Raw genomic sequence first — 15,234 nt, forward strand, 5'->3', positions numbered from 1 at the left:
CTGCTTGTTCAAAGTTTAATATACTGCAGACTCATGAACACAGATATTAGCAAGTTCCAATGATGCTTTCAAATTTTTGATTATCACTCGGTAACCTGATCATAAGACCACAGATTAATATGCAAGTTGAAGACGTTGACTGTAACTTTAAGTTTTGAAGTTGATTAAAATATTATATAGAATATAGAAAATTCAGATTTGCAAGGAATATTTGACCTCAGTTTAAATTACTTATTGAGTCTTAATTTAACTTGTATTGTGACTGGATGGTAAACTACTGATATCACAGTTTGTGTGGTCGTTAAACTAGGGAGTAGCTGAGAATAAAGCTATTTGATTCTAAAAGACCTGCACCAAAAGCTTGATGTTCATAGGTGTTGTTGAACGGAAAAGTCTAACTGTGTTACACATAAGGTATAAGAGACCACTGACATGGCATCATCATATTGGTTTTACCTGCCTTGTTGTTTTGTGGTGATTTAGTTTGTGTTTTGTTTTAACAGGGACCAGGGCTGAAAATTAGCTCTTGCAGAGGAGTCCCTTTTGCATATTAGTTGCCTGCCGGAGAAAATATTTAGCTACGACAAATGATAAATAAATACACATATAAATGTAGATTAAGGTTGTAATAGTTTTATTTTATTGTTACATTTATGTTTTAGAAAATAAATAGATTTGATCTTCCTAGTGATTAAATGAATTTCTGTTTTGCAGTATGTCTGCCCACTAGTGCTATTTAGATTCAAAGCAACACAGTAAATCATTTTATAAGTTAATATGTTTAAATATGTGATATATTTAGAAGAACCTTAACTACACAATAATGCATAAATTCCTGTAACAGTTGCTGCTTCTGTTCTATAACTTCTCTATAACTCAAATTAGTCTTTTGAAATAAAGTGGAACAGATTACACTTGATTACACTTTGGCATCATGTGGCATCTCAGGCGAGCTCCACCAGCAGCAGCTGCCACTAACGCACTCTATTTTTGAGAGGTAAAGCAGTGGTTCTATGCTGCAGCTCAGGTCCATGATGGAGAACACACTGATGATGATCTGACAGTAGAACAACTCAAATGAATAGTACGACACGAAGGGCATAAGCGCCACAGGTGGCAAATAGGTGGCAACAATAATGGCCAGGATGATCAGAACCATCCTAAAGGCCTTCTTCTTCACTGGGTGCATCTCTTCCTTCCCTGCCACAGAGCGACGGAGGACCCAGATGATGGAGGCGTTGCAGAAGACCATGACTGCAAATGCAAAGAGGATGATACCACTGAAGACTCCATTGAGAGCCGGGTGTCCTAGGATGCATGCACTTAGTCCATAAGCCAGGCTGAAACCCCAGACCACCACTGAAATGCCAATGCGGATGCTGTTGTCACGGATACCAGTGAACAGTACTGGGTGGACCACAGCTACATAGCGGTCCAGACAGATACACACCTGACAGAAAAAACAAAAAGAAGTGTCATGATACAGTACAGTTTGATTATTTTTCAGTACTTCAGTTTGAGATTATGACTGAAGAGAAAACTACTGAACTGGAACTTTATGTTATGTATCCAAAATCTCTCCACTAATGTGAACTGAACTTTTTCCAGTCACTGAATTGTCTGGCTTCTTAGGATGGACTTTCATATTACCTCCTGTTGAGACTCAAATTGTGCTGCACTTGAATATTTGTCCAACACAGCACAAGATTCTTACATTAACAGCTATATATTGTCTGTGTTGAAGTTGTGAAAGAGACTTTTGAGAGTCTTACTGAACACACAAGTGAACCTCCATGGTCATGTTAGTGGCACTGTATCTTTGAACTCCACTGGGGCATAAAGTGGTCCAAGACAAAAGTAGCTAAACAAAAACTGTACTAAACATGATTTTCCAACTCTCCCTTGATGCAAGCTCTAAATTTATAAATTGCATTTATTAGATTAAATTGTTCAAAAAATAAAAACAAAACGATGTGTTGACAAAAGAGCTGTGGTAATTTCACAAAAGCATCTTAATATTGTATATTAAACTCTTGTAGGTCTGTAGCATATGATTTAACATTCAGCTGAACACACGCACCTTTTTTGTATTTTTGAGCTTTCTCTCCTTCACTTTGCTTTTACGCATCTATTACTAACTGAAATGTCCATAAACTACAAATTACTGCGATTAAGACAGAAGAGTATTCAGCATATTAAACGAATGTCACTCTCCAATAACGTCTCCTAGCGCCTTGTGCAATATGGATTTTGTCAAAACATCAGCTCCACTGACGTTTGAACTGTTTGTTGCTTCCAACTCTTTGCAGATTTTCCCCTCTACCTTTCAAATGTAGCCCTCATACTGCAGAAGGATGTGAACGTCATTAAAATGAGAGAGCAGCTTTGCGCAATTACGCACAACTGCGGCAACTTCATGCATGCATTAAAAGACTGAGTACTTTGCTCTACTGAGGACACTTCGGCAGTCGCACACAGATTCAATTTGTTAAAGCAAAGAAATCATTTGTTATAGAACTGTCGATATACTTTTATTTTACTTCGGGCCTCAGTGAAAGTCTGATCCGTTTGCCATGAAAAGCCAAAGTTGTTCTGTCAAGTTTGTGATTTTTTAGTTTTTCTACTTAAATTTAATGTCCCACCTTATTTACAGCAGTGACACGTGTGCATCATTTGCGACACAACTTAATCATCAAAGTAAATAAAACAGCTCCAAGATCATCAGTGTGTACAAAACTGATAAAGGTGACAGTGGAGAACAGTAAAACAAGTCACGCTATCTTAGCCTATCTGCAGCATGAAGCCAGTGCTGCGTTACTTTATATTTAAATGCTACTTGATCTTGATATTCATCACCTGAAGAAGACTGTTTCCACTCGCTGCTCCCCGTGTGTATTTTAATGAGCTATAGGCCAAAAAGGATGTGGGTCAAATCTGCGTATTTCTCCATCACATCAACTAGTATCTCATCACACACTTGTGACTGTAACCGCTACAAAACCACAAATGAAGGCATGCTCTCATAACACACAGTTACAGTGGTATAATGGGGAAGACGTTTCAATCCAGAGAGGAAATGCTGCTTTAACGCGCGTCAACACTGGTAATTTAGACAATTTATCCTGACGCGGAATCGCGCGTCAGTTCGCAGTGTTGTCCTTAATGAGCAGAATTACAGCTTGAATAGAGCTGCAAAACCTACTGAAATGAATGTAAATGTGAAATATGCAGTGACAGTTCAAATGCGTCTTAGTGTACAAACAGTAACTCACCAGAAAGAGTGGTGCTAAATCCTTGATTCCATAAGCAAACCTCTGAAAGTACCAAACGCGACTGTCATCCAGCAGCACTCGGTTCACTATGTCCACGGGCGTCGTTAGGCAAAAGAAAGCATCCAGGATGGCCAGGTTACAAATGAAGATGTCAGAGGTGGATGCGTCGGTCTTCTTAGTGGTTATGTGCCACATGACAAGGACATTACAGGGCGTCCCCACTGCCAGGTTGAACACCTTCACCCCAAAGTAGAAAACAAAGCCGAAAGGGGCCGCGGCACACACGGGGAACTGGTACCATAGTGGAGGTCCACAGGGGCCACCGGGGGTGGTGCAGTTCATGAGGTCAGTGACGGGTAAGCAAGTGCTGAAGCTGGAAGAAAAGAGGAAAAATACACCAAGAAAAATGGCATATTAGTAGTTTTTTTCTGTTTAATTTACCTGTAGAGTAGAGAAATTTTATAAAAGTTCAGAATTATATATTTACTTACGTAAATGTCAATTCTTTTTAAATCCAAAAATAAGACTACACATTGGAACCAGGCATCCACATCAACTTACTTTAAGGAGGTTCACCCTGTCGTTCAGTCCTTTTCTGCTGCACCAACCACAGAACTTTCCTGCATTTAGCACCACATCTTCAGGACCAGGGGCTTATAAACACTTCTCAGAGACTAAAACCATATTTAGATTGGGCCAGTCAGAGGAACATCTGCTAAACTTCCTCAGTGTGGCATCAGCCTCAAACTGTGATTGGGTAGTAGTAAAGTGGAGTCACTGACATGTTTTTAGTGATTGGATAGTATGGGAACGTAAAAGGAGTTTGTTTATGTTGAGTCCTTGGAAAATATTCATGTAACATGTAACATGTTCATGTGCACAAAGCAATTATCTGAACTGTTGCACTGTCTGTTGCAATCTTACAGTGTCCCTGTGTCGCTGACCTGAGGCTGTTTTTTCATTTTTCTAATTTACGTGTTTCCTGTTACGGTGTAAAAGGGTTAGCTGATCCTATGGTTAGTTTATCTACAGCAGCACTGTGACATTCACCAACTGATGTGCACTGATTGTCTCTTTTCAGCCATCAGGGGATGCAAGGTAAGCATACGTTATATTATATATATTAGAATTTATATAAATTGAAAATATCATCGTATATTTCAATTACCCATAATCATGGGGGATTATGGGAAATTGAGGCAACAGTGGTACTGCATGGTAACACTGTAGTTTCTCCCCTTGCAGTACCTCTCCAGCTCCATCAGATTGGATGGGGAGTATTGGTGCACAGCCATTTTCAGATCTCTCCAGAGATGTTCAGTGGGGTCCAAGTCTGGGCTCTGGCTGAGTCACTCGAGGACATTTGCAGAGTTGTCCAGTAGTCACTCCTTTGTTATCTTGGCTGTGTGCTTAGGGTCTCTGTCCTGTTGAAAGATGAACCACCATCGTAGTCAGAGGTCAATTCTAACAAGTCTTTCCCTTCCTGCTGCTGAAAAACATCCCCACAGCATGATGCTGCCACCACCATGCTTCAGGCTACAGGTGGTATTGGCCCGGTGCTGAGAGGTGGCTGGTTTTATTCCGATAGAACGCTTGGTATTCAGGTCAAAGAGTTCAATCTTCGTTTCGTCAGACCAGATATTCTTGTTTCTCATGGTCTGAGAGTCCTTCAGGTGTATTTTGACAAACTTTTACTGAGGAGTGGTTTCCGTCTAGTCACTCTACCATACAGGACTGATTAGTGAAGTGCAGCAGAGCTGGTCGTTGTTTAGGATCGTTCTCCTCTCTCCACAAAGAAAGGCCAAAGTTCTTTTAGAGTGACTATCAGGTTGTTGGTCTCCTGGCTGATTAAGGACCTTCTCTCTCGATTGCTCAGTTTGGCTGGGCAACCAGCTGTAGGAGTCCTGCTGGTTCCAAACTTCTTTCATTTGTGTATGATGGAGGCCACTGTACCCTTCTACCCATCTGTGCCTTGACACAATGCTGTTTTGGAGGTCTACAGATTCCTTGGACTTCATGGCTTGGGTTATGCTCTGACATGCACTCTTAACTGTTGGACCTTATATAAATAGGTGTGTGTTTTTCCAAATCATGTCCAATCAACGTATTTTCCCACAGGTGGACTACTATAAAGTTGTAACAACATTTTAAGGATGATCAGTGGAAACAGGATTCATCAGAGCTCAAGTTTGAGAGTCATGGCAAAGGCTGTGAATTCTTACAGTGGCTAGAACAACTATAAAAACCTCATAGTTATAGTGGAAAAATTATGTGAACCCTTAATAATAACCTTAACCACTTGCTTCCTTCCTTGGGTCATTGCCCTGTTGCATCACTCAGCTTCTATAGATTTTTAGCTAACGTACAAACATTCTCACATTATTTTGAAGAATGTTTAGATACACTTGGGAATTCATCTTCCCACTAGTCACTGCAAGCTGGCCAGGCCGTGATGCAGCAAAGCAGGCCCAAATCATGACGTTTCCCCCACCATACTTGGGTTGGGATGATGTTGTCATGATGATATGCAGTGCCCTTTTTACGCCAAAAGTAGTTCTATGTGTTCTTTCCAATTGGTTCAATATAGTTTGATAAGTTCACAAAACATTTTGCCAATACAGCTGTTGAGTGTCAGTGTGCTCTGTAGCAAACTTGAGGCGTGCAGCAATGTTCTTTTTTGTAAGCAGCAGCTAACTTTGTGGCGTCCTGCCATAGACACTGCTTGTTCAATGTTTTACGTACTGTAGACTCATGAACACAGATGGAAGACAGTTCCAATGATACTCTCATATTTTTGACTGTTGCTCTGTAGCCTGATCATAAGACCACAGAATAATATGCAAGTTGAAGAAGATGACTGAAACTTTTTTTACGTGAAGTACAGCTGATGATTTGTACGTTGAACCACTGAGAAACTGTCCAGCCTGCAAAATATCATATCAGATGATTACAACTTACATATTTATTGTGAATTTTTAATCAACAGCACATAAATTAGACCCATTAGTATGTGTATTAATTTTTTTATACTCTACAATTGCAAACACATGTACTGTGACTTTAAGTTATGAAGTTGATTAAAATAAAAACTTATCAGTTGTTATGGAAGATTCAGATTTGCAAGGAATATTTGACCTCGGTTTAAATGACTTATTTACTCTTAATGATTCCTTCCCTTTTCCCTTGGCATGTTTATGTGATTTTGCTGGATGTTGCCTACTGCTTGTCTCTTGACATGGAAACAGCAATGGTAAATATTTCAGGGCATGGATGATGAAAAAGGAGTTGCCCCTTATTCTTAATTTAACTTGTGTTGTGACTGGATTGTAAACTACTGATGCTACAGAAACTGGTTTATGTGGTCATTAAACTAGGGGTAGCTGAGAATAAAGCTGTTTGATTCTCAAAGACCTGCACCAAAAGCATGATGTTCATGGGTGTTGTTGAACTAAAAAGTTTTTGTGGAGATAAAAAAGTGTTTAAAATGTTAAGGCCAGCTACCAAACTGTGTTACACATAAGGTATCAGAGACCACTGACGTGGCATCTTCATGTTGGTTTTTCCATGCCTTGTTGTTTTTTGGTGATTCGGTTTGTGTTTCGTTTTAACAGGGATCAGGGCAGAAAAATTAGCTTTTGCAGAGGAGCCCCTTTTGCATTGCTATAGTTGCCTGCCGGAGAAAATATTTAGCTAAAATGAACGATAAATAAATATACATATAAATGTAGATAAATGTTGTAATAGCTTTATTTTATTGTTACATTTATGTTTTGGAAAAGAAACTGATTTTATCTTTGTAGTTATTAAATGCATCTCTGTTTTGCAGTATGTCTGCCCACTAGTGCTATAACATGTTTAAATATGTGATATATTTAGAAGAACCTTAACTTCACAATAATTCATGTAACAGTTACTGCTTCTCTTCTATAACGTCTCCATAACTCAAGTTAGTCTTTTGAAATAAGGTGGAACAGATTACAATTAATTACACTTTGGCATCATGTGGCATCTCAGGTGAGCTCCACCAGCAGCAGCTGCGACTCACATGCTCCATTTTTGAGAGGTAAAGCAGTGGTTCTATGCTGCAGCTCAGGTCCATGATGGAATACACACTAATGCTGATCTGACAGTTAAACACCTCAAAGGAGTAGTACGACACGAAGGGCATAAGCGCCACAGGTGGCAAATAGGTGGCAACAATAATGGCCAGGATGATCAGAACCATCTTAAAGGCCTTCTTCTTCACTGGGTGCATCTCTTCCTTCCCTGCCACAGAGCGACGGAGGACCCAGATGATGGAGGCGTTGCAGAAGACCATGACTGCAAATGCAAAAAGGATGATACCACTGAAGACTCCATTGAGAGCCGGGTCTCCTAAGACACACTTGCTTATTCCATAAGCAAGGGTGAAACCCCAGACCACCACTGAAATGCCAATGCGGATGCTGTTGTCACGGATACCAGTGAACAGTACTGGGTGGACCACAGCTACGTAGCGGTCCAGACAGATACACACCTGACAGAAAAAACAAAAAGAAGTGTCATGATACAGTACAGTTTGATTATTTTTCAGTACTTCAGTTTGAAATTATGACTAAAGAGAAAACTACTGAACTGGAACTTTATGTTATGTATCCAAAATCTCTCCACTAATGTGAATTGAACTTTTTTCAGTCACTGAATTGTCTGGCTTCTTAGGATGGACTTTCATATTACCTCCTGTTGAGACTCAAAGCGTGCTGCACTTGAATATTTGTCTAACACAGCACAAGATTCTTACATTTACAGCTATATATTGTCTGTGTTGAAGGTGTGAGAGAGACTTTTGAGAGTCTTACTGAACACACAAGTGAACCTCCATGGTGGTGTTAGTGGCACTGTATCTTTGAACTCCACTGGGGCATAAAGTGGTCCAAGACAAAAATTGCTAAACAAAAACTGTACTAAACATGACTTTCCAACTCTTCCTTGATGGAAGTTCTAAATTTATAAATTGCATTTATTAGATTAAATTGTTCAAAAAATAAAAATAAAACTTTGTTTTGACAAAAGAGCTGTGGTAATTTCACAAAAGCATCTTAATATTGTATATTAAACTCTTGTAGGTCTGTAGCATATGATTTAACATTCAGCTGAACACACGCACCTTTTTTGTATTTTGAGCTTTCTCTGCTTCACTTTGATTTTACGCATCTATTACTAACTGAAATGTCCATAAACTACAACTTACTCCTAGTGCCTTGTGTAATGTAGATTTTGCCAAAACATTAAGTCCACTGAAGTTTAACTTTCAACTCTTCGCAGATTTTCCCCTCCACCTTTCAAATGTAGCCGTCATTCCGCAGAAGGATGTGAACGTCATTAAAACGAGAGAGCTTTGCGCAATTACGCACAACTGCGGCAACTTCATTTATTAAAATATTGAGTATTTTGCTATACTGAGGACACTTCGGCAGTCGCACACAGATTCAAGATGTTAAAGCATTTAAAAAAAATGTTATGGAACTGTCGACATCCACTCGCTGCTCCCCGTGTGTATTTTAATGAGCTATAGGCCAAAAAGGATGTGGGTCAAATCTGCGTATTTCTCCATCACATCAACTAGTATCTAATCACCCATTTGTGACTGTAACCGCTACAAAACCACAAATGAAGGCATGCTCTCATAACACATAGTTACAGTGGTATAATGGGGAAGATGTTTCAATCTAGAGAGGGAATGCTGCTTTAACGCGCGTCAACACTGGGGAAATTTAGACAATTTATCCTGACGCGGAATCGCGCGTCAGTTCGCAGTGTTGTCCCTTAATGAGCAGAATTACAGCTGGAATAGAGCTGCAAAACCTACTGAAATGAATGTAAATGTGAAATATGCAGTGGCAGTTCAAATGCGTCCTGGTGTACAAACAGTAACTCACCAGAAAGAGTGGTGCTAAATCCTTGATCCCATAAGCAAACCTCTGAAAGTACCAAACGCGACTGTCTTCTAGCAGCACTCGGTTCACTATGTCCACGGGCGTCGTTAGGCAAAAGAAAGCATCCAGGATGGCCAGGTTAAAAATGAAGATGTCAGAGGTGGATGCGTCAGTCTTCTTAGTGGTTATGTGCCACATAACAAGGACATTACAGGGCGTCCCCACTGCCAGGTTGAACACCTTCACCCCAAAGTAGAAAACAAAGCCAAAAGGGGCCGCGGCACACACGGGGAACTGGTACCATAGTGGAGGTCCACAGGGGCCACCGGGGGTGGTGCAGTTCATGAGGTCAGTGACGGGTAAGCAAGTGCTGAAGCTGGAAGAAGAGGAAAAATACACCAAGCAAAATGGCATATTAGTAGTTTTTTTCTGTATATTTTATCTGTAGAGAGATTTTTTAAAGTCCAAACTTTACTATCAAAGTCACACCCAAATTATACATTTACTTGTCTAAATGTTCATTTTTTTAAAATCCAAAAATAAGACTACACATTGGAACCAGGCATCCACATCAACTTACTTTAACGAGGTTCACCCTGTTGTTCAGTCCTTTTCTGCTGCACCAACCACAGAACTTTCCTGCATTTAGCAACACATCTTCAGGACCAGGGGCTTATAAACACTTCTCAGAGACTAAAGCCATATTTAGATTGGGCCAGTCAGAGGAACATCTGCCAAACTTCCTCAGTGTGGCATCAGCCTCAAACTGTGATTGGGTAGTAGTAAAGTGGAGTTGCTGACATGTTTTTAGTGATTGGATAGTTTGGGAACGTACAAGGAGTTTGTTGAGCTCTGTAACATGCAACATGTTCATGTGCACAAAAAGCAATTATTTGAACTTTTGTCTGTTGTAGTCTGTTCATGAGGAATCTCAGCCCATCCGTTCAGGCAGAACTCATCTAGCTTTGTTATATTTTCCAGCTCTTTAAGTTGTTCCATAGCATCCCTTTTGGGTTGAGATCTGCATGGGTTCTTACTTGGCCACTCCAAAAGGTGGATTTTGTTTTTCTGAAGTCATTCTGGTGTGTGTTTTGGGTCATTTTCCTGTTACATCACCCAGCTTCTACAGATTTTCAGCTAACATACAGACATTCTCACATTATTCTGAAGAATTTTTGAATACAATTGGGAATTCATCTTCCTCCCAGTCACTGCAAGCTGACCAGGCCCTGATGCAGCAAAGCAGGCCCAAATCATGATGTTTCCCCCACCATCCTTGGTTTGGGATGATGTTTTCATGATGATATGCAGTGCCCTTTTTATGCCAACTGTAGTCCTGTGTGTTATTATCATATAGTTCAATATAGTTTCATCAGCCCTCAAAACATTTTGCCAATACTGCTGTGGAGTGTCACTGTGCTCTGTGGCAAACGTCAGGCGTGCAGCAATGTTCTTTTTAGTAAGCAGGAGCTTCCTTCGTGGTGTCCTGTCATATATAGCCTGCTCGTTCAATGCTTTATCTATAGTTCCTTTACTTTATTGATAAGTGTTTATTGTGGTCTTAGGGCCAATTTGACTGGCCATCCACTTCTTGATAGAGTAGTCACACTCCCAAAGTTTCTCCATTTGTAGATTGTTTACCTAACTGTAGACTGGTGAATTTCTAGTCTTTGACTTCGTAACCCTTTTCAGCTTTATGTAAACAACAATTCATGATCGTAGATCCTCTGAAAGCTTCTTTCGACAAGGCATGACTCACATAAGCACATTCTTCTTGTGCAGAGCAAACTCAAAATGTTAGAGTGGTTTAGTCCACAACTCCATACTAATTTCCCTAACTTATGCTAACACCTGACTCTAATTTGCTTTTTTGAGATGACTATTCAAAGGGTTCACATACTTTTTCCTGTGAGGTTTTTATGGTTGTTCTGAATAAAGACATGAAAGATCAGAATTGTTTTTGTGTTGTTAGTTTAGGCACATTATATTTATTAATACTCTCGACTTAGATGAAGATCAATCATGCAGTAAACATTGCTTACACAATATAAGAAAGTGATTGACATTCAGTGAAACCTGTTAGAAATTTACAATCTGATGTCATTATCAGTTATTTTTGAATCCATTTTTGAATTTAACTTTCAATAAATCAACTAGTATGAGACTTTATGAGAAGTCACCACCTTTTTCTAACTGTAGTGATTCATAATTACTTATAGTTTAGGTTTAAACTAGTAGGTTAAATAAATGTGTTCAAAATCAGGGAATTTTTGCAAATTTGGTTTACACATTCACTTCCTCTGAAGTGATTGTGTTTTTGGTGGTCAAAGGTCAAATGTCAGTGTCACTGTTACCTCAAGAATGTGAGAGGTGTCCTAAAACTTCTCCACTTATAGAAAAAATCTAAAGTAATAAAAGATATACTATTTTAAAGTAAATAGAAACATTTATGAAAGCTAGAAACATTGATCTAGAAACATTGATCTAGCCCCTACCAATGGGCCCACTGCTTAGTGTAGTTTAGAGGCATTCATTTGCTGTCTTTCTGTTTTCAACAGCTACAATTAAAGATCTAGACCAATTAAATGTGTTTTTTCAAGTTACATGAGTTCATTATTGTTTGTCATCAGAAAATATTGCCTGTAAAGATATTCAGTCTTCCATGTGAAGTTATCTGGAAGTTGAGTCATGGCAACTGGACTTACTTCTTGTTAGGTTGAAACGTTTCGCTCTACCCCTTGGCCTAACGAGCCTATTCAGGCCAAGGGGTGGAATGAAACCAAACCTGTGGTCCAAATTTTTGGTCTCCAACCAGCTATCTTCAGACTGAAGAAGCTACTTTGATGAATAATGAAATGTTTCAACCTAACAAGAAGGAAGTCCAGTTGCCATGACTCAACTTCCAGATATCAGGAAATATTATGTCCACAATGTAAAATGGATGAATTTCAATCCAAATGTTGACATGTTTTATAATAAATCCTAATGCTACCACACTGTAAATAGTTCCCTTAGTTGTCTTTCATCTGTCTGCAAAATGTCAATAAACTGTGGTAAAAACAAACAAACAAAATAATTAGATGTATTTTGGTAATATAATCAAAAACAGACAAAGGCGCATTGAAATTACAGCTAATGTGTTCTTGTTTTAAACAGCTGTCATAACTACAAGCAACCAGTGCATTTGGACTTTTGGTATTTTTTGACATGTTGAACTGCTCTACGCTCCAGTCCAGTAGATGGCAGAAATGTACTTTTAAGATAGATGAAAACAAATGTAATTAGGAAGAAAAAGCTCGAAGCCAGAAGTGTGAGCATGTGCTCAACAACATGTGTGTGCACGACTTATATAAGTCAACCTTTCAGTTCAGCTCAGTTGCTGTTTGTGCTTATTTTATTTACTTCAAGTCAAAAGGATCATTAGATGCTTTAAAACACACAATAAATAACTGGTTTGAACCAAGTCTAATCCATAAAGGAGGTATATCCAGTCACTGCCATTAATCTTTCCATAATCACTTTGTATGTTTGATGGGTGTGTTGAATAAAGACATGAAAGATCATCATCTTTTTATCGTTTTAATTCAAAATGTTCTGGTGAATTGGTACAGATCACATTTCATGACCTATTTCTGCAGAAAAGCAGGTAATGTCATGTTGAATAATTCTAGATTCAAGATTTAAAAAAAATTCTAGGTATTTGTGTCTGAGTACAAATACCTGGGAGTGTAAAAACTCATTAGCACTGTACAAAAAGGCTCAGAGACGGATGTACTTTGTGAGGAGACTGTGGGGTCCTTCAACGTCTACAGCACCATGCTGTGGATGTTTTATGAGTCTGTGGTTCCAGTGTCATCTTCTATGCTGTGGTCTGCTGGGGCAGCAACATGAAGGTGGCCGACACTAACAAACTAAACAAATTGATTAGGAGGGCTGGCTCTGTTCTGGGGTGGAGCTGGACCCTCTACATGTTGTAGCTGAGAGGAGGATGCTGTCCAACAATCCCTTCCACCCACTGCACAGTTTGTTGGTTGGACAGAGGAGCACGTTCAGCCAGACTAAGACTTATTAACATTAGATGCTCCACAGAGCGCCACAGGAGATCCTTTCTACCTGTGGCCGTCAATCTGTACAATTCCAACCCCCTCTGCAAGATGTGGGGGAAGTGATAGTTGTGTCATGTACTTGCTGTCAATCCACAATAGGCTATAGAAATGGACCCAATTTCATTCATCTATTTCATATATTTTACATATTCTGTATATATATATATATATATATATAGAGAGAGAGAGAGAGTTTTTCTGTATTGATTTTATTGGTTATGTGTATTTATGTTGGTGTTGGATCTTTCCTGGTTGTTGTTCCCTTTCTTTCTGTCTGTGTTGAGAACAACTGTAATTGAATCTTGAATAATAAAAAGTAAAAAGTAGTCTCACCTGCATCCTCCACATCCACAGCAGAATGTCCACCACTCTCCCTCAACATGTCATCAGGAAGTCGAATCGGCTGGTGGCGTACCTCCACCCCTGACCCTGGACCACAGGATCTGTTATGCAGAAACACCTGACAGCCCAGGAGGAAACATCTTCCTCCTCCAGGAACCTATGTATTCATCCTGGTTGCTGTTGACAGTTGTAATAGACAACAGTATTCCCAGTTCACAAAACATTCAGAATAATCATATGAAAAGCTACTTTAAAATGTTCATTAGCTGCACATTAGACTACTGAAGAAGAAGTAAGTTGAACAAGTAAATTTAAACTAACTAATAATTAAAGTACCAGGCAAAAACAGATTAGCCCACAATATAATACACAATATCAATAATTATTACACATAGAATTTTTAAATTATGTCAATAAGTTTAAAAATAAGTAAGTTTTGATTGAAATAAAGACTGTGTCATCACATTACTGCATTTTCAGGTTAAAAAAAGGTCAACTCCAGACATGAATTACATTACAACTGCCACATTTATACCTCCAGGAACCACTGTGGCCAGAGTCATTATGTTTTTAGGTTGTGTACTCCTGATGACTCCCTACTAGGGAAATTTCATTACATTGGGCACAAATGTCCACTTGAACTGTGTCTGGACAGAAATCAAATGTCAACTGCAACTTGACTGGTTGGTGGAGTCATTCAACTGTGAAGCAGTAATTCTAGTTTTGAAATTATTTTAAATCTTCACTTTATCTTAGTGTTCAGGCTTTATACCGCATAACAGCCGGCCCACTCATTACCCCGCTGCTAATTGGTCCCACAGAGAGTTGGTGACTGAGGCTTAATGAATGACTGGTTAATAATTGCTTTGTAAACCAGAGCCTGCCCCAGGCTGTCCTTAAAGTAAACAAAGGTGTGTATGTGTTAATGAGAAGGATTTCTGTTATTGTATTATTGTATTTAATAATTTCTTCATTTTCTCATAACACGTCTTAACACATTGTGTGAACTTGCTGGATAGCAGGTGCTGGTTGCAGAGACAGTATGGAGACACTGTGTACCACATCATAGTTAGTTAATAGTAACTGAGAACAAAGCTCTTTCCTTTTTTGATTCCTAGAAAAATGTAATGTTCATGCAATATAGTTGATAGTGGCTATATAGTGTAATGGTAAGCTCACCGCCCTTCATGCATGAGACCAGGGGTTATTTTTCAAGACCAATCAACAAACTTGCAGTAAGGTTGAAGTGCATTTATTAAAAGCATTTTTGAAAAAATCCTAGAGATCAGATGCAGCAAATCCTGTTTAGGCAAATTAACAGAAGGGAAATATATAATACAATACATCAAAACTATGACTATAGTCTACAGTGATTAAATGTATCACTGTTTTATAGTGATACAGTGAATTATTTTCCTGGTCAAGAGGTTTGTGTGATGTGTCTCATCAGCTAGCTAGCTTTCATTTGATACATTTTTGTTGCTATTTATCGAGTTACCCTGCATTGTGGCTTTTTTAAAACTTTGTTTTATATTTTACATAAAAGCAAATTCAACATGCTGTGTTCACATACATTATTAACATAACTGTTGATTACAC

At 38.9% G+C, this 15,234-nt stretch overlaps 2 protein-coding genes across 2 annotated transcripts; both read right to left on the minus strand.

The window, feature by feature from the left end:
- Positions 1 to 919: 919 nt before the first annotated feature.
- LOC113161808 (G-protein coupled receptor 4-like) lies at positions 920 to 4,567 on the minus strand. The gene is made up of 3 exons (XM_026359613.1): positions 4,521 to 4,567; positions 3,273 to 3,645; positions 920 to 1,450 (listed from the first exon to the last, which is right to left on the minus strand). Exons 1-3 carry the CDS (start codon positions 4,565 to 4,567, stop codon positions 920 to 922), a joined length of 951 nt encoding a protein of 316 aa, XP_026215398.1.
- A 2,690-nt stretch (positions 4,568 to 7,257) lies between these two features.
- LOC113161809 (G-protein coupled receptor 4-like) lies at positions 7,258 to 9,532 on the minus strand. Its single transcript, XM_026359614.1, has 2 exons — positions 9,191 to 9,532; positions 7,258 to 7,788 (listed from the first exon to the last, which is right to left on the minus strand). Exons 1-2 carry the CDS (start codon positions 9,530 to 9,532, stop codon positions 7,258 to 7,260), a joined length of 873 nt encoding a protein of 290 aa, XP_026215399.1.
- Between the last annotated feature and the right edge of the window lie 5,702 nt (positions 9,533 to 15,234).

The sequence above is a fragment of the Anabas testudineus genome, chromosome 1 (genome assembly GCF_900324465.2).
Source record: "Anabas testudineus chromosome 1, fAnaTes1.2, whole genome shotgun sequence".
NCBI classification, from domain to species: Eukaryota; Metazoa; Chordata; class Actinopteri; order Anabantiformes; family Anabantidae; genus Anabas; species Anabas testudineus.

Coding starts and splice junctions, on each gene's coding strand:
- LOC113161809 (XM_026359614.1), bottom strand. CDS start 9,532: ATGAACTGCACCACCCCCGGTGGCCCCTGTGGACCTCCACTATGGTAC. Junction 7,789..9,190: donor ATTTAGCACCACTCTTTCTG/GTGAGTTACTGT, acceptor TTTTTCTGTCAG/GTGTGTATCTGTCTGGACCG.
- LOC113161808 (XM_026359613.1), bottom strand. CDS start 4,567: ATGGCTGTGCACCAATACTCCCCATCCAATCTGATGGAGCTGGAGAG. Junction 3,646..4,520: donor AATCTGATGGAGCTGGAGAG/GTACTGCAAGGG, acceptor CTTTTCTTCCAG/CTTCAGCACTTGCTTACCCG. Junction 1,451..3,272: donor ATTTAGCACCACTCTTTCTG/GTGAGTTACTGT, acceptor TTTTTCTGTCAG/GTGTGTATCTGTCTGGACCG.